Genomic DNA, 25306 nt, shown 5'->3' on the forward strand with positions numbered 1-25306 from the left:
GAAGGACCCTCCTTAAAGGTAAACAATTAAATTTGCCGCGTTCGATCTGTCGTATATCTTTTAATTTGGCATGGTAACGACGTTGCATATGTGTGGCTTTTTTGAAAGCATTTTACTTAATTAAATGTAAAAACAATAATATACCAATGATACTGGAATCATAAATGAAGACATAATAAATCTCTGTATTTTTTCAGAAACATTTGTTTTCTGCAGCAAAATCATATTCTCTGTTACATCATAAAAAAAAATTGTTAAACATGTTTCAAAAATGATATTTTGCAGTTTACGGTGCCTATAAAAACACAGCCTTCAGCGTGGGCGTGATTATATTCCAACATAGAACTTTCCAAAATTCGGAAAATATATCGATATCTGAGAATGAACGTAACGTTTAATTAATAATGTAGCAACGTTACGTGGAGTCACTAATGAAAACAGTGGTACACACGCAAAGTCAACTCAGAAACCAGTCAAGGATACATAAAAGGAAAAAATTTTCGGACTTTTTTTGAAACATTTCACTTGTTTCCCCTTGTTTTTTTTTTTTCGCCAAAGCAAAAAAAAAAATGAAATTTTTCCAGAAACGTTCTGAAACAAACATTTGATTTATCCGTTTCCACACCAATTAAAGAACAAAATTTGTTTGCGTAACAGTGTTTTATCGCGACGACGTTAGGGTCTATGGAAACACAGCTTATGCGTGCGTAATCGTACAGGGAATTTTATTATTAAAATATATGGATATTAATTAACAAAACTGTTTAATTTAATATCACACGGTTTAGTTAATTAAACTTGTACTCAATCACGAGCAGCGACATTTTGAAACCACTAACGAAGACTGTTGATCACACGTAAACCAAGTCATAAACGCATGTTATAAATGGCGTATTTTTTTTCTGTATACGTTGCATTTTGTATATCGGGCATATTCCGAGAACTCGGTTGAAGCGTAAATACTCTTCCTACACAATGTTTGTATCAGTAATAATAATTCACTGCTTGATGCCAGCATGCATACATAAATTATTGGCTCTTTAAATACCTGCGGCATCTGTCAGTTCGCATAAAGAACTCTTCCTCTAGATGGTTGTAACACATGATGGCTTTTATCGTGTTGATATTCATTGGCGTTTTACAAGTCTGTGAAATAACTGGGTCTTCTCAGCCCGGCGCCCTTATTTATCGTCATCAGAGACTCCAGGCTTACGATGGAAACTTCAAACCCGAGCATTACCATTACTTATCAGCGACAACAATTTCGTCTTCTTTCGTCGTGGATACATTTGACTGTGTCTTCGCATGTATGGGCGAACCGAAGTGTTATTCGTTTAATAGGGCAGCATTCCCCAACGCTAGCGGTCTTTATATGTGTGAGTTGCTAGCTACTGATAAGTATAGAGCCTCGGAGAGCGATCTTCAAGAAAACAACACTTTTCATCATTTCAGTCCATTGGTGAGTTTTAAAACAAAATTTTTGACCAATACTCTTCTAGCCTAAGTGAAATTTTGGGAAAATCATTCACTGAAATATTACAAAAGGGCGACTCTATGACTCTAAATATGATTCATTTCATTTAATTACTTGGCCTTAAACTCAAGTTCACGTCTAGGTGAGCATATCCTCTCCGCCAGCTGCTTGACTGTTTTAAAAAGAATATCTTCGGTTATTTGTCACCTTTTCACCTTGATTATGGGCACGGACACTAATGCCGGCCAGAGTGTAATTTCACCAGAAATTTCATTTATGTATAGAGGCTGCCACACTATAGTGCTTTAGTTATGCTCTAGGAACAAAACCTGTAAAGGCAATTTCCATCGATGAATAATAATTGTTAACTTATTTTTTTATGAAAAAATGTCAGCCATTAATAAATTTTGTCTAAAGGATACTCAAGGAAAGCTAAAGAGAAGACCAATATCAAATAAAAAGACGAGACCGAATTGAGTTTCTGCTCTCTTTAAAAGCATCACATTTGTGTAGGTTGCTAAGTATAAAAAATCCTTTCAAATTTTTGACAAGAAATAAGATAATATTTTCTAAATTTTCCTAATAACAAAACAAATTATTCTACCTTTTAGCGTTATGATTTTGCAGAGTAGATTTGGCTTGAAGCCTTGTCAGAAATTCAGTCGGAATTTGAATTTGAGGGGCTCAACAATCGTCATTTTGAAACTGAAGCCAAATGTCCAACAGCGAAGGAATACTTAATTAATATTAAACAGTATAGTAAGAAGTCTTCGAAAATGTCTCCTTTCTGATATTCCCAACAAATAACTACTTCGTCACATAAAATACCATACAAATTTGACGAAGTTCTCGATTATGGTTGCTCATTGGAGGACGCTTATTTGAGATGGAGTGTTTATTTATATTAGTTTAACCCTAACAAATCTGAAGTTACCAAACTTCAAACAATGAATTTTATTCAATCTACTTCACCTATTTACGATTTATTTTTCTTTCACAGTTTCCATGCAAGAAAAACAACCCCTGCCAGAATAATGGCGCCTGTGTTCCTAACTTTGAACAACATGATTATCACTGTGATTGTCAGCCAGGATTTGCTGGAATCTTTTGTGAACGTACAGGTAAGAAAAACTTTAACACGTTTTCTTTTTTTCATTTTTTCTCATTTTTCTTTTTGGGAGTCCCTCTTGGATTTGGTCTTGGCATTTCCGTGTTTAACTATTCGGCAACGCCACACAAAAATAAATAAATAAATGAATAATAATAATAATAATTAATTACCCCACTGGCGTTGTTAACTATCTACGTTTTATTTGGAATATTTGTTTTATATACACAGATTCAAAAACCGGGTAGAAATCAATTAAGTCAATATAGCCTGTGTTTGGTGTTGTTTTTCACTGACAATAATTAATTTAACAATTCCTGTTTTGACTGTTTTGATCGGTAACAATATGGCCAGGTTTTCGGGTCGGTTACAACCTATAGGATACAAAGATAGAAGTAATTAATCAGCTAGTTTGTTTTTTAATGGGTGACATTTTTCAACAATATATTTGGCATCCATTTATGTTACTCTACTTAGGAAAAACCTGCAGTGACATAATATCTCACAGCTCACAAGCTGTCAGTGGTGATTACGTCATCGATCCCGATGGAGAAGGAGGCTATGAGCCGTTTTCAGTGTACTGTGACATGACAGTCAATGATGGAGTTGGCGTGACAGTGGTCAGTCACGACAGTGAGGCAAGAACGCTGGTTGATGGATTTGAGGGCCAAGGTGCTTACTCACGCAACGTTTACTACACTGGGGCTGGCGTGACTAGCGTGGCACAATTCGCTGGTCTGACGATTGTTTCCGCCAACTGCGAGCAGTTTATCAAGTACGAGTGCGTGGGAAACCCTCTTCTTTACAATGGCGTCAAGTATGGCTGGTGGGTGTCACGCAATATGGAGGATATGAACTATTGGGGAGGAGCCAAGCCAGCTGATATCTACAAATGCGCATGCGGGTTGACAAATTCATGCGCAGATCCCAGCGACGGATGCAACTGTGACATAGAAGATAGCGTGTGGCGAGAGGACAGCGGTTTCATCACAGAAAGATCTGATCTTCCCGTGTTGCAGTTGCGATTTGGAGATACTGGAAACTCTGGTGAATCAGGTTACCACACACTCGGAAAATTTAAGTGTTATGGGAGCTCAATATCAGGTATTTGGCCCCAAGTCGTCAAGAACATTTTTTTTTTCTAAAGGAAGCTTCTCTGTTTCTTAATATTCATTTAAGATACTTTTCTTCATACATCAAATTAAAGAAAAGCATAAACCATGAACAATAGCCGAATGGTAATACCCTATTTATTAATTTAGCAAGATATTTTCTTTTTGTGAGAGCGTTTTAAGAGGCTGTATTTGTTAAAACCGACCACTCAAATTCGGTTGAAAAAAATAATTTTGCGGGAAATTCTGGCAACTGGGTGACTTTACCGAGGGTAGAACTAAAACAGATTTGGTTTGATTGAAAATGATTTTTTGTACGTATTAGACCCATAAATATTTTGCCCCTTCGGGCCCGTTGCAACGTCTGGAAAATTAGAAAAATAGGCAAATTTCATTCGCATCGAACACCGACAATGCTTTTATCAATTTTTTCATAAACGTTTATGGTTTTTTTAAAGAAGAAAGCAGTTTCCCTCGATTTATCTGGAAATGTGAAATTAAGGATATAATGACAACTACTGATCGGCATTGAACGAAGGCTAAAAAATGACCTAGCTTAGCAGCAAATATTTCAATTTGGCACCTAGCTGATATTTTTACTCTACCCAGCCAAAAGGTGTGTTCCTTTATCGGCAATAATATATAAAATCCGGCAATAATATATAACCGTGGACAGTTTATTGTCTGCTTCCCGAAGACTGAACCTCTGAAATGATTTTTCGATACGCTATCTAGCGTCTAGCGAAAGGTGGCCATAGTTTTGAGCTTTGGTTCGCTATAAATAATTCACTCGATCGATGGAAGTTATCCTCAAGTTTGGAAGATAATACCTGCCTTTTTGTTGAAAATGTATTAGAATTCTGCCATCTGGAGGATTGGAAACTGGATGTGGGAAGCGGGTAAGCTGTATTTTCTGACAAAATCTGTTCTAGAGGCTCGATTTTGATATAACTGGAAATATCGTTTATACTCGCGCAAGTACTAATAAAAACGGTCATAACTTTTGAAATACTGAAAACGTACATGGGACTTAGAGTTAGGTTATCAGCTAGGTCCCGAAATTGAAATATTCGCTTCTAAAGCATACAAGGTCATTTTTCAGCCTTCGTTCGATGCCGATCAGTAGCGGTCATTATATCCTTGATTTCGCAATTCCAGGTAAATCGAGGGAAAACTTGCTACCTTGTTGAAAAACTAGAAACGTTTATGAACAAATTAATATAAACATGGTCGGTGTTCGATGCAAATGAAATATTTTACGGCACCTCGAAAAATGCCTATTTATCTTATTTTCCCGAAAAATTGCGTCGGGTCTGAAGGGGCAACATATTTAATGGCTCCTAACGCAGCTAGAAAATCGTTTTGAGTCAAACTCAATGGTCTTATAATTAGTCCTAGCCTCGGTAAATCTTTCAGTTGCCAGAGTATGAAGGATATTATTTTTTCACGCGTTTTTGAGTGGGTGGTTTCCGATTCTCCCAATAAACATTTATGACGCATCGTTTATGGTTTATGCTTTTCATGGTTCAAGGTTCCTTCAATCGAGTTAACAAGCTGCGAACTTTAATAACACATTAGCTAGAAATCAATACGGCAAAAACGTGTTTGGAGTACTTTTCAACTAAAATGAACAATTCCCGTTTTGATTAGTAAAAATATGGGCAGGTCCTTGGGGTCATTTGCACCCTTTGCAAAGATAGAAGTTACTGATCAGTAAGTTATTTTAAAACCTGCAATAATTCTTATAAATCTTGCGATTGTTTTTTTTTTGGCGACATTTTTCAGCAATATATTTAACATCCAATTGTGTAACCTTACATAGGAAAAACCTGCAGTGACATAAAGTCTCAAAGCTCACAAGCTGTTAGTGGCGATTACGTCATCGATCCTGATGGAGAAGGAGGCTATGAGCCATTTACTGTGTACTGTGACATGACCGACAAGAACGGAGTTGGCGTGACAGTTGTCAGTCACGACAGTGAGGCTAGAACGCTGGTTGATGGATACGAGGCAAAGGGTTCTTACTCACGTGACGTTCACTACATTGCAGGTGGCTTGACCACCGTTTCACAACTGGCTGGTCTGACCACTGCTTCTATCAACTGCGAGCAGTTTATCAAGTACGAATGCGTGAAAAGCTATCTTCTCTACAATGGCCGTTTATATGGCTGGTGGGTGTCACGCAATATCGAGGATATGAACTATTGGGGAGGAGCCACACCAGCTGATACCTACAAATGCGCATGTGGGTTGACAAATTCATGCGCAGATCCCAGCCGCGGATGCAACTGCGACATAAATGATAGCGTGTGGCGAGAGGACAGCGGTCTTCTCACTGAAAAATCTGACCTTCCCGTGATGCAGTTGAGATTTGGAGATACAGGAAGCTCTAGTGAAGCAGGTTACCACACACTCGGGAAATTCAAGTGTTATGGAAGTCCGTGAATATTGTCTATCTTTGCAAGAATATTGTCTATCCTTGCTAGGGGAAAAGAAAATATAATCATTCATTAATTTTGATTTTTGTTAGGGTCGCCAGCCGAAAACGTAGAAAACCTGTTTGTAGCGACAACTACTCGGCTTTTTTCTTTTTCTCAGTCCTCTTGTATTACTAAAAGATTCGAATAGATTTACTGCCCAACAATTGCCGTTTTTTGGTTTTTGTTTGTCAAAAGGTGAGTAGGTGTGGTGCAGTGATGAGAGCGCTTGCGACCCATCAATGTGGCCTGGGTTCGATTTCCGGACCCGGCGACATATGTGGGTTGAGTTAGTTGTTGGTTCTCCACTTCTTAATTCTTATTCATGTGGATGAAGAGCAAATCTCTGGAAATGCTACTGCAAATTCCCATTCACTAATTGATTGATTCTCCTTTCAAGGGCAACACGAGCGTGATTGTATTCGTATCAGGAATGTTCTATAGGCACGTTTTTTTACAAAAAAATCACGGTTGGGCACTATCCATCCGGGCACTTTTACCACGGGCACAACGGGCTGATAGTGCCCTCCGCGGATGAACACTATCGCGTCACGTGATCAATTTAAACCAATCAGCATCAAATAAAATTTAGTGGTGAACTGTAACAGCAGATAGAAACCTCGAGGTTGCCGTCCAATTATTAATTAGTTTCCAGTGAAGAGAAGAAAAACGTTATTAATGTGTCAATGGTATTTAGCTTTTTAAAACTAATTGGGGACACTTTTTCTGGAGAAGTGACTGGTGTTCCTCTGCGAAATGGCCTTGTAAACTTCTGTCTCGATCTCTAAAGTTGAGGAAGAAGATTTGGGGATGTTACTGTAAAATTCAATTTTTCGAGTAGACATAAATCACTACATTCACCGATACGTTACTTTAAAAACTCGAAAATGTCGAATAAACTACGAGCCCTTGTACACCTGTGAAGGTTTCAAATAATACTTCAGTCTCGTCTGCGCGCGATTTCACTCAATCGGCAAGTTAGAGAAATAGTTGGAAATCGTTATTTGAAAGAAATTGTATTAGAAATTTATGAAAACAATTGGAATATTCGCTCAGGCAGATTATATGTGGTGATTGTTGATTCGGCCTACAATCACCTCAATTATAAAAAGTTTGACTGTAGAAATGTCAACTTGAGTGGGAGAACCAATAAGATTCGCGTATTTCTAATAGCGCAGTTTTATTGTGAATTTTTGAAATAGTTGTTTTATAAAATATTCACATTCAGATAATTTATTTATCAAATAATTCAAAGTTAATATGTAAATAATATACAGGCTGGCATGAATCTTTCTGGAATGTGGCACGGAACTTTAAGGCAGTGCATTCTAAAACTGTTCTGTTGTTCTTGTTGATTTCTCTCTTGATGAGCCAGCAGTAATGCTTATCCAATACAGTAGCTCTGCATTGTTCAAGCTATTTCTGTCGTTTTCTTTTCGTACCGGTATTTTTAGATTTAGAAACGAGTAAGTTTTTGCTGAAATAATAATAGCGGTAATAGTGGGGATCGTGAAAATTAAACGTGAAAATTAAAATTAAAATCCGGAACAATTTTATGCCACACGACAAATTTATGGGGGGGGGGGGGGGGGCAGCAACTTCCCATACATTCTCTTATATAAAAACTGAGCGATGCTCTCACAACTTGCAAAGCAATCATCGGGGCTGTAGTCAGCCGATGTCTCTAAGGCGCATGAGCAGCTCCTTTCTTTGTGAACTTGACAAAACAATAACAACATGGGACCAGTGAGAGAGTTCGATTATTTTTTCTTATCGTGGTAAAAAAAAAAATGGTTTTCTAAGTTTTGTCTTTAAAGCAGCGAAAATTTCTCCGGAAATGTTCTTGGTGTCCGGTGTTTGTTATGAAATAAAACCATCACCGAAATGGTAATGAAAACGTGGCGATCGCATATCCCCGCGCCGGTTGGAGCTAATGTTCTTGCTCTATTGTTTCGAGGTTGTTTGTTGACTTGGTCGTTCTTTGATTAACAATCCCCATGTGGGCCAGTTGAAAATCGTGGTACAATCATTTGCATGTCAGCACTAAAAAGTAGTACAACATCACAAAATTCTGCGTTCTTATAATTACACGACGATGACGAAATTTTCGGATAAACATCCTGCTTTTAGATTTTTAGTTAAGAGTATTGAACCCCTTAATAATAAGTGATTCCACGGCATGGTAGTCGTGATTGTCATAGCTTCCATTTCGCGGGAAAAGATTGCCTGTTATATCATCGTCCAAAACCTCGCTGTCTACATCGTGAATTGATCCCGTTGCAAGTTGTGAGAGCATCGCTACTCGGTCCCAGACCTCGTTTTGTAATGTATGCGTAATGTATGCGTGACGTATATTTGTATTGAGTTGCATTATGGGATTAAAACCAGCGAGTTGAGCACATGGCCGCCATCGAGCAGTTGTTGATTTTAGTCGTCGCGTTGCTCCTCCTAGTACACTACATTTGGCGACGAGGAAACGTGATGGCGACTTTATTTGGCCGAGTGGAGGCATTCGAAGAGACGGCGGAAACGTGGGAGCATTATACGGAACGACTTGGACATTATTTTGAGGCGAACGGTATCGGCGATGAGACCGCAGGCGACAAGGCGAAAAGGCGAGCGATACTGCTAAGCGTATGTGTAGGTAAAGTGTACAAATTAATGTGTGACCTTTTGGCACCTGTCAAACCGGGAGAAAAGTCGTATCAAGACCTGGTTAAGCTGATACAGGATCATTCGGCTCCGAAACCGTCGGAAATTGTACAAAGGTTTAAGTTCAACAACCGTTTTCGCAACGAAGGAGAATCTGTGGCAGATTTTGTGGCGGCGCTTAGGAATTTGGCTGAACATTGTGGGTACAATGATACCCTTGAGATTATGCTACGGGACAGAATTGTTTGTGGAATTAAGGATGAGAAAATACAGCGACGCCTTCTTGTGGAAAAGGAATTAACATTTCAGAAGGCTTTCGAAATTGCAACATCAATGGAAATCACTACGCAAAATATGGCTGTGCTGCAGGAGGCGAAGTTGTCAGAGGTGGTAAATCAGGTCACGATGCAAGCCGATGGAACAAAAGCTGCAAAGAAATGGGCAGATGATCGACGCACACCAAACAAAGCTCTGTGTTTTAGGTGCGGAGGGAATCATAGTGCACAAACATGTAGGTTTAAGGAACTGAACTGTTACTATTGCAAACAAAGAGGCCATATTGCTGACAGATGTCCAAATCGCACCAGAAGTCCGTCCAGAGGTGAGAGACAAGGATTTCAACCGAACAGAAGTGATCAAAGTAGGCACCCGGGTCAACAGAGGTCAGGTAACTTGCACCAGTTAGAAGAGGTTGTTAATGTTTATGATGAGCATGCTGGGGATGAGGAAGATGTTTATGGCCAGTTGTTTTGTGTTAGTTCAAGTGGTGGCCATAATCCGTACAAAGTAACAGTGGTAGTTAATGGCATGAAAGTGAATATGGAAATTGACACTGGGGCATCTACAACTGTTATCAATGAGAAAACATTTCGCCAGTTGTCCCAGCAGGAAAGGGTGTTGAAACTTAACGCTGTGAATACAGTACTGCGTACCTATACAGGGGAAGTCATACCTTCAGTGGGGGAATGTGAGCTAGAAGTCGAGTACAATGGGTCTAAGAGTGTTTTACCAGCTGTGATTATCAGTGGAGAGGGTCCATGCCTTATGGGGCGTAACTGGCTTTCACATCTGACATTAAATTGGAGTGAGATTTTCAATTTAACTACCATGGATAAAGACTTGAATGAAATTTTAGAGACGCATTCCTCCATTTTCCAAGAGGGTCTGGGGAAAGTCGAGGGAGTGAAGGCGAAAATCTACATCGATCCTTCTGAGAAGCCACGATACCTTAAAGCTAGGCCTGTAGCTTATGCTCTGCGTGAGAAAATTGAACTGGAATTGGATCGACTTGTTAAAGAAGGGACAATAGAAACAGTTGAATTCTCAGAATGGGCCACACCCATTGTCCCCATTGTCAAAGAGGATGGTACCATCAGAATTTGTGGGGACTACAAGCAAACGATCAATCAAGCAGCCAAGTTAGACAACTACCCCATTCCCAAGATTGAAGATCTGTATGCAACCTTAGGAGGGGGCAAAGAATTCACAAAGCTGGATTTAAGCCAAGCGTACCAACAGCTGGAGTTAGATGAGGAGTCTAAAGGTTTTACAACCATCAACACCCACAAGGGTCTCTTCAAATACAATCGTCTCCCGTACGGCATTTCTTCGGCCCCAGGAATTTTTCAACGCACCATTGAAAGCCTCCTTCAAGGAATACCACAAGTTGTTGTCAGGATTGATGATATCCTCGTGACAGGCAAGACAAGACACGACCACCTGAAACATTTAAAGGAAGTCCTGGCACGATTAACTAAGGCAGGCGTGCGCTTAAAGCTGAAGAAGTGTGTCTTTCTACGGAACGAGGTGGTTTATTTGGGGCATCGCATCAACAGCGACGGCATTCAACCCGTATACAGCAAAGTAAGAGCGATCCACGAGGCGCCTGCACCTACAAATGTCAAGGAACTTCAGGCCTTTCTGGGAATGTTAAACTACTATGCCTGTTATTTGCCAAATCTGGCCACTGTATTGGCCCCCTTGCATGAACTCCTTGCCAAAGACTGCAAATGGACTTGGGGTAAAAGACAGGTGGAAGCTTTTACTCAGGCTAAGAACATGTTAAGTTCATCAGATTTGTTAGTCCATTATGACCCAAGCAAGGAACTTGTGTTGTCCTGTGATGCCTCACCATACGGACTGGGAGCAGTGCTCTCTAACATTATCAATGGGGAGGAAAGGCCTATTTCGTATGCATCAAGGACCCTATCACCAGCAGAACGAAACTATGCTCAACTGGATAAGGAGGGAGCTGCTGTGATATTTGGAATCAAGAAGTTTCATCAGTATCTGTATGGACAGAAGTTCAAGATTTTTACTGACCACAAGCCACTTTTGGGTCTGTTTAAGGCAGACAAAGCTGTTCCCTCAATGGCATCACCAAGAATTCAAAGGTGGGCGTTACTTCTGGCAGGCTATGACTACGACCTCACATACCGAGAGGGATCTAAACATGGCAATGCTGATGGTCTGAGTCGTTTACCTTTGGCCGACACAGTAGTGCAGGTACCCATACCCGGTGAAACTATACTGTTGTTGGAGCGGCTGGAAGGTATGCCAGTGTGTGCAGATCACATTGCAGAGTGGACAGCCTCAGACCCAGTGCTACAACAGGTTTTTAGAAGAGTTCAGCAGGGCTGGGGTGATAAATGCCCCGATAGAAGTTTGCAGCCATTCTTTGTAAGAAGAGATGAATTAGGCACACACAATGGATGTATCTTGTGGGGGAACCGTGTGGTTGTTCCAGCTCAGGGTCAGCGACAGCTTTTGCAGGACCTGCATGCTACTCACCCCGGAATGGTGAGAATGAAGAACCTGGCACGCAGCTACCTATGGTGGCCAGGGTTAAAAACAGATATCGAGGAAATGGTCAAGTCATGTGAAGTATGTCAGCTGCATAGCGCCGCACCTACTGCTGCACCCCTCCATCCTTGGGAATGGCCTGAAAAGCCCTGGTCCCGCATACACATCGACCATGCAGGACCCTTTAAGGGACAGTTGTTTCTTATTGTGGTAGATGCATACAGCAAGTGGATTGAGGTCTACCCAACATCCAGTACCAGTGCGACAGCTACTATAGAGAAACTCCGACAGGTTTTCGCCACCCACGGATTACCTGAAATGGTGGTCTCGGACAATGGCTCTGGATATACAAGTGAAGAATTTGGTGACTTCATGGCTAGGAATGGCATCTTACATGTGAAAACAGCTCCTCGGCATCCTTCCTCTAATGGCCTGGCAGAGCGGTCTGTCCGCATATTCAAAGAAGGGATGAAGAAAATGGACGAATCCGGAGGTACCGTGCACGCCAGGCTTAGCAGGTTCTTGTTAGCCTATAGATCGACACCTCAGACCACTACTGGAGTGACACCAGCTGAACTTCTGTTCAACCGTCGTCTGCGAACCCGTCTGGATCTCATTCGACCAGATGTAAGACAACGCGTAGAGACCCAACAACTGTCACAGAAGGGACAGCACGACAACACAAGAAAAGAACGACAGTTTGCTGAGGGAGACAGCGTACTAGTAAAGAATTTTAACCCGGGGTTGAAGTGGAAGAATGCACACATTGAAAGTAGAACCGGCCCACTATCGTATACAGTCAAGTATGAAGACGGGGTGGTGGCTCGTCGACATGTGGATCACCTCCTTAAACGACATGGTGTGCCCACTATTGATATTGAGGACGATGATTTGCCTGAATCAACCACGCCTGCGGAGCAAAACCGTATGTTTTCCAAAGTAAAAGTGGGGGACGAGAGTGCATCCACTGAGGAAGTTTGCAGAGAGGGAGAGGTTCATATTCCAGGGCCTCAGGCAGAACCACCAATGCCAGCGCTGGCACAGTCTAGGAAGTCTCAGCGTTCTAGGAGAGCTCCAGAGTATCTCAAGGATTACGTGACTGTGTGAACATTGTTAAGATTTCAATTTGTTAACAAGTCTGTGATTTTATAAGGACATTGAGACATTATGGAACAATCAGTTGATGTTTACGTTGAGACATTATGGAACAATCAGTTGATGTTTACATTGAGACATTATGAAACAATCTGTTGAGTTTTTTTGAAGGGACTGTTTCTGAACTAAGGGAGGAAAAGATGTAATGTATGCGTAATGTATGCGTGACGTATATTTGTATTGAGTTTCATTATGGGATTAAAACCAGCGAGTTGAGCACATGGCCGCCATCGAGCAGTTGTTGATTTTAGCCGTCGCGTTGCTCCTCCTAGTACACTACACGTTTCTATCCCCCCCCCCCCCCCTGCACTTTAACAATAACGCCGTTCCAAACAGTTGTAAAATATGATTTCTTGAATTATAAAAAAAAAAGTTTCACTTGTGTTTTGCTGTATCTTTGTGTCACTTATATCACACTTGTAAACTTCGGGAAGGCGGTGATTCAAGTTAGAAACAGTCTCTAGGTCGTTTGCGTTCAGTAATATGTGAAGCCACGGTCTTTCGTTTTAATAGACTGGTTTTGTGTGGTGAATATAAAGGTACATAATTGGAAACGAAGTGTGTCGGTTGCAAATGTTAGCGTAAGGAGCACCCAGAAAGGAATATAAGTGGTGTTTCAACGTCTAATTGAAAGTAAAATAAAGCAAATGAACACAAACATAAAACATCATACTTTCAACTGCATTCTGCAATGTCCTTTGATTCTCTGAGTTTAGCTGCAAGGTGGCCGGAAGGGTCACTCTTTTTGAAAGTAGGGCGAAAGAAAGTGCACACTAATTGTCATATTATTCAACAAGTCTTTAACGACTGGGCTGTTGCTTGCCGAATGGAAAATGGCAAATATAATGTTCACCGATTCATAAAAAAAGGAAAGAACCCAGATCAGTTTGGTTTTTTGAAAGGAATTCTACGCTCGCACAACTTCTAAGTTGTTACCGGTGCTTATACAGAAATAGCTCGAAAACAACAGATGCCATTTTCCTAGACCGCTCGAAAGCATTCGACAGTGTGCCTCACGAGCGCCTTCTTCTTAAGCTTAGCCGACACGGTATTGATTTGCCCGCTGTTGCGATGGTTTAGGAACCTTTTAAACAACAGGCAACAGAGGGTCGTAATACGTGGTTCGTGCTGCAGATGGTCCCAGGAGCGTCTCAGGGGGTGGCGGCTTTTGCGGTTGACGGTTAAAATTTTGGCGTCTTATTTTTACCTCTAACAATTATTTTATTTCCATTTCGGTTAACAGAAGTTAAAAAGTAAGTTTCCATTGTTTTTAAAGTTACAATATTAATTTCCATTTTGAAGGTATACTTAAGGTCTTAGGACCATTCTGGGACGATGAAGTGATCTAGCTATATAGTATGTTTTGTTTTTATTTACTGCCCGTGTTACGATTATCATATTTTACGGCTAACGGGAAAGATTTGTTCCATTTTATACTCCTAACGGCTACATTTTTGGCCGTTTTATGGCAAACGGTTAACCCCTTCGAGACTCTTCCCCAGGGCACAATCCTCAGACCCAGTTTGTTCTGGATTTATGTTGACGACAACAGTCTGACCTACAACCCAAGACAGAAAAAGTTGAGAAGGTTGTAAAAACATTTCCGATAAAAGAGAGTTTCTAATTCAATTTAGCAATCCCCATCCTTGTACTGTTGTAGGTTCCCCCCGCCCCCCCCCCCCCCCCCCCCTATCAATGCTGGTCCCTCATTTTATAACCTTGTGTGTGTAAGGTAGCTTTTCGCTAAACATTCAAATGGGGAGGGGAAGAACAAAAGGGCAAAACTTTCCAAAATGTTTGTCTGGGGTTGTAGATTCTCTAAAAAACTGGACAAAGAGCTGGCAAGTTAAGTTCAACCCTCAGAAATGCGAATTTCTAAGAATAACGCATAAGTACAGGACAAAAGTATACATTCATATTACCTGTCAAATATAGAATGTTAAAAGATCTATCGACTTAGCTGTTAACGTGTTAAGAGATTTATCCTGGTGGGATCACGTGGATGTAATAGTAAATAAAACAATCAAAGTACTGGGCTCAGCAATAAAGAACAAAGCAATTCTCTTTATGCTTTAGAAGACATGATCACTGGCGAGACCGATCCTAGAATATTCATGCCCAGTATGGTCACCTCACCCTAGTTAAAGATAAATCAACTATCGAAAAAGTACAACGAAGAGCATCGAGAATTGCTTTATTAGCTTTAGGTCAAAGAACGATGTAAAATACGTTTAATTGCTAAACTGGAAGACAAATTCAACATCGAAGAGAGTATCTGTCCTTAGAAGAATGTTACAAAACAGTGTTCGGACTAAATGGCCTATTATTTCAAGTATTGTAGAAGCAAAAGCACTAGAGCTAACCATCCGTTTGATATCCAAACGAAGTCCGCAAGAGTTCCTCCTTTAGGTGTGCCTTCTTTGTAAGAATTATTAAAGACTGCTAAAATTTATCAAGCCATCCATTCGGACATGTTAAATAACATCGACATATTAAGACAAGCTTTTGAAAGTGGATGAACATCCATTGATTATATACTTATATATTTTATTTTTTTCTCCGCCGCCTCAGTGCCTGATATTTGTACTTGAAATTTAAGATTTTACATTTCTGATAGATTATTAATTAAAAACGGCGCGAGTAACCTAGGTACATAGAGCAGGAGTTTCTCTAGTGTTTTGAAAAAGCAGTGATGTTTTTTCTTAATATCTCGCACGGGCACCTTCGGACCTGGGAGGGCGGAGACCTAATTGCCCGAAAAAAAAATATGGCATTGGTTGAAAGCCGAAAAAAGAGGAATATAAAATGGACAGCAAAACGTGCATTGAAATAGTTGCGTACAAACCTTGCCTACTTGCTCAAACAAAACAATAGTTCTTAAATTAATTTCGTGGCGTTGCCCGAAGGTGTCAATTAATGCACTGAATCCTTTTTCTTTGGAAATATTTTATTCATTCGCTCTAGTTCAACAAAAACTAAAGTATTTTCGGGGAGCCAATTTATATTATTTTCCCCACTTGAAAGTTATACAAAAGCGCGTGAAACATTGGAAAAGCTGAGTGCAACTGAATCAAACTGAGGGGCCACGCAGAATTTTCGAGAAAACTCGAACATGATTATAGCAATTTGCGAGAGGAAACGAAAGCAGATGAAAAAGAAATTTGGACTTTTAAACCACAAAGTTCGATATATTTCCAATACGTTTTCCTTTGATGTAATTCATTTTGAACGTAATGTTGAGATTTGTCGGCTTATTTTCCATTTTTCCCCTAGGCTCGTTGCCCGAATTCTAAGCATTTTGCCCGAAAAATTTTGGCACTGGGGGGGGCTGCAGCCCCCCTCGCCCCCCCGCCTCGTACGCCTATGATTAAAATATCTGAGAAACTCCTGCTCTGTGTACTAAGTTCAGAGCAACGAGCCTCCTTAATTATTTATTAAAGGAAATAGCTAGACGTTGCCTTTCAAGTTTTGTTCCCAGAACATAATTTAAACACTAATTGTGTGGCAGCTTCTACATTAATGATATTTCTGGTGACATTATATCTCTGGCCAGCATCAGCGGTCGTGTCTATAATCGTGGTGTAAAATATTAAAAATGACGTGACTGATTTAGGTACACAGAGCAGGAGTTTTTTCAAGCACTTTAATTACAGAGCAGAAGCTTCTCCGGTATTTTAACTTGTTCTCAACAAATTAAAACGACGCCACCAATTAAAAATGACGTCACTTACTAAGGTAAACAATGCAGGAGGTTTTTTAGGCAATTTCATTTCGCAGCTAAAACGGCATTTAAATTTTCGACCAATTAAAAACGACATGTCTCTGAATTAAGTAACCGAGCAGAAGTTTCTCAGAAGTCTCGCATTTTTAAAAAGCCATTAAAATTAAAGCAAAAATATTTCTTGACAGATAAAAAAACAACGTACTCACTGAAGTACATAGGAGCGGGAGTTTCTCGGACATTTCATTAGTAAAGTGAAAACTGTTTTAATTCCTCAGTCCTAACCGATGAGAACTCTACGACTGACAAAATTAGTTCTCAACTGATCACGAATTCTCGATCGCCTATAAATACTGTTCTCCAACAATCTCTCGATCTCGAGAGATTCATTATTTTGGGACTGCTGCCCGCTGTTTCATGCATCGATCTTCAAGTTTTCAAAGGTGGGTTTTCATGTCGCTCAGCTGGAATGACATCTGGGTATAAATTAGTGGCAACATTCCCGCTCTTGCTGGGATAAATAGACTTTATATTTATTGCAAATCCTCTTTATGTAAGTTTTTTCCTTTTAATTTTTTTATGACGTTTTGATCAGCCTCAACTATAACTAATAAGATCTATCACCTTGTATCATTCAATACTTCTGGGTAGGACAAGCAACGAAAGCCAGTTTGGCTGATTGTATCTATCCAGGTTATGGACTTTCTGCCTGTGAAACCTGCGGGACCTAAAACAAGCCCTGCATGCTGATGATGAAGGAGATTTCGGCCGTACTAGTTGTGATCGTACTGTAGTTTCCGACTTGAAAACAGCGCGTACGCCTTGTTGTTCTAGGCAGCGGCGAAGTTGCTCGGAAAGACCTTTGACATAAGGTAGAACGGCAGTAGATTTAAACTCAGCCACGGGTTCAGCACTGGTGTTCGGTTCTCTAGTCTTGGTGATCTTCTGCAAGAAAGAAAAAATTGATTCATTGCTTTTATTCATTGCTCGTTAAATTATCTGTGGCGTCCGCTTCTATATGTGGCAGTAATTTGTGTCCACTAAGGGAACAATTCTGCTTCTTTCTGTCAGTTTCCATATTGAAATCGTCCTTTTCATGTTTGCAGACATGATGGCTTTTATCGTGTTCATATTCATTGGCGTTTTACACGTCTCTAAAATTACTGGGTCTTCTCAGCCCGGCGCCCTTATTTACCGTCATCAGAGACTCCAGGCTAACGATGGAAACTTCAAACCCGAGCTTTACCATTACTTACGGGCGACAACAATAACGTCTTCTTTCGTCGTGGATACATTTGACTGTGTCTTCGCGTGTATGGGCGAAACGAAGTGTTATTCGTTTAACATGGCAGCATTCCCTGACGCGAGCGGTCTTTATCTGTGTGAGTTGTTAGCTACTGATAAGTACAGAGCCTCGGAAAGTGATCTTCAAGAAAACAGCACCTTCCATCATTTCAGCCCATTGGTAAGTTTAAAAACTAAATTTCAACCAATTCTTTTCTGGCCTCAGTGTCATCGACTCTATGCTGATAATAATCATATTGGTTCTGAATTACAGCACATTGGGATAAAAATAATTTAATTCAGGTATAAACCGTGATATACTAATATACATGTTAGCCACAACTTTCTCGCAAACTAATTGCTAACATTTCGTGGATTATCTCTTGGAATCAGTGCTTTAAATATATCAATGTACTCTCATTTCATTAAATTACTTGGCCTTATCGACTTAAACACAAGTCCCCGTCGAGCTGAGCATATCCTCTCCGTCAGCTGCTTATAAATACATCACATTTTCCAAATTAAAAAAAAGAGTCATTTCGAATTTTTAACGAAATAAGAAAATATTTTCTTAATCTTCCTTATAAGGAAAGTAAGTTTATTCTGCTTTTTAGCATTATGATTTTGAAGGATTGATTCAGCTTTTCTGAAATTCTGTCAGAATTTGAATTTGAGGGACTAACAATCGTCGTTTTGAAATTGAAGCCAAATGTCCAGCAGCGAAAGAATAGCTTATATTAATCTAAAAACAATAATCTGCCAATGATATTGGAATCATAAATGAAGATATAATAAAACTGTCGAATTTTTTCAGAAACATTTGTTTTCTGCAGCAAAATCATTTTCTCCGTTAGATCATAAAAAAATTGTTAAACATGTTTCAAAAACGATATTTTGCAGTTTACGGCGTCAATAAAAACACAGCCTTCAGCGTGCGCATAATTATATTCCAACATGGAACTTTCCAAAATTCTGAAAATATATCGATATCTGGGAATGAACGTAACGTCAAATTAATAATGTAGCAACGTTACGTGGAGTCACTAATAAAAACATTGGTACACACGCAAAATTAAGTCAGAAATTAACCAAGAATACATAAAAGGAAATTTTGTTCGGAGTTTTTCGAAACATTCCACTTGTTTCCCCTTGCAAGCAAAAGAAACATGTTTTTCGCCAAAGCGGATCTTTGCAAAAAATGCATTTGAACTTTTACCGCAGAAACATTTGACTTTCGAAGCAAATGTTTATCCGTTGCCACACCAATTAAAGAACTAAATTTGTTTGCGAAACTATGTTTTCGCAATGACGTTGGAACCTATGGAAACACAGCTTATGCTTACGTATTCTTACAAAGAATTTTAATTAAAATATTTGGATTATTTATTAACAAAACTGTTTAATTTAAAATCGCACGATTTAGTTAATTAGATTTTTAGCCAATCAAGAGCAACGGTATTTTGAAACCACTCATGAAGACTCTTGCTCACACGCAAAACCGAGTCTTTTTTTTTTTCTATATATACTTTTTTAGGGCATATTCCAAGAACTCGATGGAAACCTTAATACGCTACCTACATGTTTGTATCAGTAATAATAATTCACTGCTGGACGCCAGCATGCATATATATTGGCTCTTTAAATACCTGCAGCATCTGCTTCTATCTGTCAGTTCGCACATGGAACTTTTCCTCTAATTATTTGGAATGCAGACATGATGGCTTTTATCGTGTTGATATTCATTGGCGTTTGGAAAAACAATGAAAAATTTTCCAGAAACGTTCTGAAGCAAACATTTGATTTATCCGTTTCCACACCAATTAAAGAACTAAATTTGTTTGCGTAACAGTGTTTTATCGCGACGACGTTAGAGTCTATGGAAACCAGCTTATGCGTGCGTAATCATACAGGGAATTTTATTATTAAAATATATGGATATTAATTATCAAAACTGTTTAATTTAATATCACACGGTTTAGTTAATTACATTTTAAAACCACTAACGAAGACTGTTGATCACACGTAAACCAACACATGCAATAAATAGCGTATTTTTTCGATATATATATTTTTTTTATTAGGGCATATTTCAAGAACTCGATGGAAGCCTAAATACATTACCTACATAATGTTTGTATCAGTAATAATAATTCACTGCTTGATGCCAGCATGCATATATATTGGCTCTTTAACAGGCATCTGCTTATATCTGTCAGTTTGCACATAGAACTCTTCCTCTACATGTTTGGAGATAGGATGGCTTTTATCGTGTCGATATTCATTGGCGTTTTACACGTCTGTGAAATAACTGGGTCTTCTCAGCCCGGCGCCCTTATTTACCGTCATCAGAGATTCCAGGAATACGATGGAAACTTTAAACCCGAGCTTTACCATTACTTACGGGCGGCAACAATTACTTCTCCTTTCGTCGTGGATACATTTGACTGTGTCTTCGCGTGTATGGGCAAAACAAAATGTTATTCGTTCAACATTGCAGTATTCCCTGACGCTAGCGGTCTTCATCTGTGTGAGTTGTTAGCTACTGATAAGTATAGAGCCTCCGAAAGCGATCTTCAAGAAAACAGCACTTTTAATCATTTCAGTCCGTTGGTGAGTTTGAAAACAAAATTTTTAACCAATACTCTTTCAGCCTCAGTGAAATTTTGGGAAAATCATTCACTGAAATATTACAAAAACGCGACTCTATGACTGCATATGTGATTCATTTCATTTTATTACTTGGCCTTATTGGCTTAAACTCAAGTTTGCCTCTAGGTGAGCATATCCTCTCCGCCAGCTGCTTGACTGTTTTAAAAAGAATGTCTTCGGTTATTTGTCACTTTTTCACCATAATTATGGGCACGAACACTAATGCCGGCCATAGGTTGCCACACTATAGTGCTTTAGTTATGCTCTAGGAGCAAAACCTGTAAAGGCAATTTCTATCGATGAATAATAAATGTTAACTTACTTTATGAAAAAAAAATGTCAGCCACTAATAAATGTTGTCTAAAGGATACTCAAGGAAAGCTAACGAGAAGACCAATATATAAAAAGACGAGACCGAATTAAGTTTCTGCTAATTTGTGTAAGTTGCTAATTATAAAAAATTCTTTCAAATTTTCGACAAGAAATAAGATAATATTTTCTAAATCTTCCCAATAACAAAAATAAGTTAATTCTGCCTTTTAGCGTTATGATTCTGCAGAGATGATTCGGCTTGAAGCCTTGTCAGAAATTCAGTCGTAATTTGAATTTGAGGGGCTCAACAATCGTCATTTTGAAATTGAAGCCAAAACGTCCAGCAGCGAAGGCATAACTAATTAATATTAAACAGTATGGTAAGAAGTATTCGAAAACTTCTTCTTAGTTATTCCAAACAAGTAACTACTTCGTCGCATAAAATGCGGTACAAATTTGACGAAGTGCTCGATTATGGTTACTCATTGGAGGACGCTTATTTGAGATGGAGTGTTTATTTATATTAGTTCAACCCTAACAAATCTGAAGTACCCAAACTTCAACAAGTGAATTTTATTCAATCTTATTTACCTATTTACGATTCATGTTTCTTTCACAGTTTCCATGCGAGAAAAACAACCCCTGCCAGAATAATGGCGCCTGTGTTCCTAACTTTGAACAACATGATTATCACTGTGACTGTCAGCCAGGATTTGCTGGCAATTTTTGTCAACGTACCGGTAAGCAAAATTTTAACACTTTTTACGACTGAATTTTTACGCCTGAATTTTTAATTCAGGAGTATAGTGGGTAGCCCAATGGCACTCGCACAGTTGGTTGGTTGGTTGGTCCATCAGCTGTAAACATTTTTTGCTACTCCGCTAACCAGCAGATATACTTGTAGAAAGAGTGTAGCAAGGTGGCCGTATAAAGGCAGCTGTATAAAGGCGTTTTAAGGGGATTACAAGAAAAAACAGAAGCGAAGAAACAAAATATGGCTGACAATTACGTGTAAAGCTAGCTAGCGCCGTACATGAAGGAGCATTCGAATACTAAATCAGTTTTTACGTAAGCTTCATCAACGATGGATCTATCTAGAAACCAGACCCGTTGGCTAAAATCGAGTGCGTGGCTGCTTGTTCGCAAGAAAAGGAAAAGCTTTTCAGATGTAACAGCACAAGTACATTTGTACCTGAATCAGTCTATATGTTCTGATATATTTATTTACAGCTTACATGTAAATTATTCTGCAATGATACCTACGGAGCGATATAATAACAAAAAAAAACCATTTTAGTACTAATGGTTAAAAAAAAGAAAAAAAACTGTCTCCTCTGGGATTTCAACTCGCAACCATGCGCTCTCTATCCAGATACCTCAACGAGTGTGCTAATCAGACATCAAAAAATGAAAAAAAAAATAATAATAAACTACTAACATTCAAATTAGGCTTATTTTTTGCCCATCGGTAGCGATTTATCAGAAAAGGTGATATATCCCAAAAATTGGGGGCCCACTAAACATTTAACAGAGCGAACTGCAAGCGAAGTTAACGAAACGGCTACACCCTATATGTGTTTAGAAATGTTACTCAACGCGCGCTCGGTGAATGACATGGCGTGGCGAAGCGACCAGGATTACGTGAGTAGTTAGGATGCGCATAAGTAATTATCGCGAACATCGATTAACACACGCCAGGCAGAAATCATTTACGTCAACAAAGTGCGCGGTGTACTTTTTAACTTAAATGCACAATCTCGTTTGGATCGGTAAAAATAGCCGGATCAGGTTGTTTGGGTTGGTTACAAAATATGCAAAAATAGAAATAAATTATTAGTAAGCTTGTATTCAACTTGTAAATAACTCTTGTAAATGTCGCACAGAGTAATTTTTTGGGCGACATATTTCTACAATATATTTGATATCCGATTGTGTAATTCTACTTAGGAAAAACCTGCAGTGACATAAAATCTTTCAGCTCACAGGCCGTCAGTGCTGATTACGTCATCGATCCTGATGGAGAAGGAGGCAATGAGCCGTTTTCTGTGTACTGTGACATGACGCTCAAGAATGGAGTTGGCGTGACAGTGGTCAGTCACGACAGTGAGGCACAAACGCTGGTTAATGGATTTGAGGGCAAGGGTTCCTACTCTCGTGACGTTCACTACACTGGGGCTGGCGTGATTAGCGTGGCACAACTGGCTGGTCTGACGATTGTTTCCACCAACTGCGAGCAGTTTATCAAGTACGAATGCTTGAACAGCCTTCTTCTCAACAATGGTGCCAAAAATGGCTGGTGGGTATCACGCAATATGGTGGCTATGAACTATTGGGGAGGAGCCACACCAGCTGATACCTACAAATGCACATGCGGGGTGACAAATTCATGCGCAGATCCCACCCGCGGATGCAACTGCGATGCAAATGATAGCGTGTGGCGAGGGGACAGCGGTCTTCTCACTGAAAAATCTGACCTTCCTGTGATGCAGTTGAGATTTGGAGATACAGGAAGCTCTAGTGAAGCAGGTTACCACACACTCGGAAAATTCAAGTGTTATGGAAGTCCGTGAATATTGTCTATCCTTTCTAGGGGAAAATAAACTGTAATCATTCATTAATTTCGGTTTGTTAGGGTCGCCAGCCGAAAACGTAGAAAACCTGTTTGTAGCGACAACTACTAGGCTTTTTACTTTTACTCAGTCCTCTTGTATTACTGAAAGATTCGAATAGATTTACTGCCCAACATCTGCCGTTTTTTGGTTTTTGTTTGTCAAAAGGTGAGTAGGTGTGGTGCAGTGATGAGAGCGCTTGCCACCCACCAATGTGGCCTGGGTTCGATTTCCGGACCCGGCGTCATATGTGGGTTGAGTTAGTTGTTGGTTCTCGTCCAGTTGTTCTTCCTCCACAAAAGGCAAACACTGCGGAAATGCCACTTCAAATTCCCATTCACTAATTGATTTATTTTCCTTTCAAGGGCAACACGAGCGTGATTGTATTCGTATCAGGAATGTTCTATAGGCACGTTTGTTTACAAAAAATTCACGGGCGGGCACTATCCATCCGGGCATTTTTACCACGGGCACAACGGGCTGATAGTGCCCTCCGTTGATGAACACTATCGCGTCACGTGATCAATTTAATCGAAGAAAATTTAGTGGTGAACTTTAACAGCAGATAGAAACCTCGAGCTTGCCGTCTAATTATTAATTAGTTTCCAGTAAAGAGAAGAAAGACGTTACTAATGTGTCAATGGTATTTAGCTTTTAAAACTAATTGGGGACACTATTTCTGGAGAAGTGGCTGATGTTCCTCTGCGAAATGGCCTTGTAAACTTCTGTCTCGATCTCTAAAGTTGAGGAAGAAGATTTTGGGATGTTACTGTAAAATTCAATTTTTTCGAGTAGACAAAAATCACTACATTCACCGATACGTTATTTTAAAAACTCGAAAATATCGAGCTCTTGCACACCACTGAAGGTTTCAAATGATACTTCAGTCTCGTCTGCGCGCGATTTAGCTCAATCGGCAAGTTAGAAAAATAGTTGGAAATCGTTATTTGAAAGAAATTGTATAAAAATTTATGAAAACAATTGGAATATTCGCTCAGGCAGATTATATGTGGTGATTGTGGATTCGGCCTACAATCACCTTAAAGGAGGAGTTCACTCCAGAATGACCATTTATTTTCTCTACGCCAATAAAAAGTTTATACAACGAAATTTTATTCGCCAAAGTTTCAGCCTCCAAAGTAAGCTATAACCCTACGAAATCTTTCCCAAAACTCGACAACTGAACGCCGCCATCTTGGAGCTGGTAATGTATGCGTGACGTCAAAGAGCTCAGTCTGAAGTTTGGCAAGTAAATTTAAATACTCTAAACTCATCGTTTCTTCATAGTGGCTTTTGTTTGTCAAATGCCTGTTTGTACATCTCCATTTTGCTCAAACAGAGCTCCAAGAAATACAAAAAACAAGGATTTTCGACTATTAAAATTTTCCCGCCAAAATTGAATTATTTCTCAAATAATTCAAAGTTAATATGTAAATAATATACAGGCTGGCATGACTCTTTCTGGAGTGCGGCACGGAACATTAAGGCAGTACATTCTAAAACTGTTCTGTTGTTCTTGTTTATTTCTCTCTTGATCAGCCAGCAGTAATGTTTATTCAATGCAGTAGCTCTGCATTGTTTAAGCTATTTCTGTCTTTTCCTTTTCGTACCGGTATTTTTAGATTTAGAAAAGAGTAAGTTTTTGCTGAAATAATAATAGCGGGAATAGTAGGGATCGTAAAAATTAAAATCCGGAACAATGTTAGGCAACACGGCAAATTTATTCTGGGATTAACTTGTTGAGTTTGTGCTTATTTCGCCATTACACTTTAACAATAACGCCGTACCAAACAATTGTAAAATATGATTTCTTGAATTATAAAAAAAACTTTTCGCGTGTGTTTTACTGAATCTTTGTTTCACTTATATCACACTTGTAAACTTCGGGAAGGCGGTGTTTCAAGTTAGAAACAGTCTCTAGGTCGTTTGAGTTCAGTAATATGTGAGGCCA

The 25306-nt window shown here is 39.4% G+C and overlaps 2 protein-coding genes across 4 annotated transcripts; both read left to right on the top strand.

The window, feature by feature from the left end:
• Positions 1 to 1093: 1093 nt before the first annotated feature.
• On the top strand, positions 1094 to 7375 carry LOC144647753 (uncharacterized). The gene is made up of 4 exons (XM_078507433.1): positions 1094 to 1459; positions 2475 to 2595; positions 3060 to 3686; positions 5517 to 7375. Exons 1-4 carry the CDS (start codon positions 1103 to 1105, stop codon positions 6137 to 6139), a joined length of 1728 nt encoding a protein of 575 aa, XP_078363559.1. The 5' UTR covers positions 1094 to 1102; the 3' UTR covers positions 6140 to 7375.
• Positions 7376 to 16793: 9418 nt separating this feature from the next.
• On the top strand, positions 16794 to 24630 carry LOC144647778 (neurexin-4-like). Of its 3 annotated transcripts, XM_078507471.1 has the most exons (4): positions 16794 to 16944; positions 17608 to 17966; positions 21366 to 21486; positions 22694 to 24630. In XM_078507471.1, the coding sequence occupies exons 2-4, from the start codon at positions 17610 to 17612 to the stop codon at positions 23314 to 23316; spliced, it is 1101 nt and encodes a 366-aa protein (XP_078363597.1). In that variant the 5' UTR covers positions 16794 to 16944; positions 17608 to 17609; the 3' UTR covers positions 23317 to 24630. The 3 variants fall into 3 exon arrangements, with proteins under 3 accessions (XP_078363597.1, XP_078363596.1, XP_078363595.1); XM_078507470.1 differs by lacking the exon at positions 16794 to 16944 and having other exon boundaries at positions 17479 to 17966; XM_078507469.1 differs by lacking the exons at positions 16794 to 16944; positions 17608 to 17966 and adding an exon at positions 19671 to 20395.
• Positions 24631 to 25306: the final 676 nt, after the last annotated feature.

The sequence above is a fragment of the Oculina patagonica genome, chromosome 4, assembly GCF_052425735.1.
Source record: "Oculina patagonica isolate OP01 chromosome 4, crgOcupat, whole genome shotgun sequence".
Lineage (NCBI taxonomy): Eukaryota > Metazoa > Cnidaria > Anthozoa > Scleractinia > Oculinidae > Oculina > Oculina patagonica.

Bases quoted from the DNA above. Each gene is read 5' to 3' on its own strand.
- LOC144647753 (XM_078507433.1), top strand. From the start codon at position 1,103: ATGATGGCTTTTATCGTGTTGATATTCATTGGCGTTTTACAAGTCTGT. The intron at 2,596-3,059 runs GTAAGAAAAACT...TACTCTACTTAG, and splicing joins AATCTTTTGTGAACGTACAG to GAAAAACCTGCAGTGACATA. The intron at 3,687-5,516 runs GTATTTGGCCCC...AACCTTACATAG, and splicing joins TTATGGGAGCTCAATATCAG to GAAAAACCTGCAGTGACATA.
- LOC144647778 (XM_078507469.1), top strand. From the start codon at position 19,955: ATGCATATATATTGGCTCTTTAACAGGCATCTGCTTATATCTGTCAGT. The intron at 20,396-21,365 runs GTGAGTTTGAAA...TTTCTTTCACAG, and splicing joins TTAATCATTTCAGTCCGTTG to TTTCCATGCGAGAAAAACAA. The intron at 21,487-22,693 runs GTAAGCAAAATT...AATTCTACTTAG, and splicing joins CAATTTTTGTCAACGTACCG to GAAAAACCTGCAGTGACATA.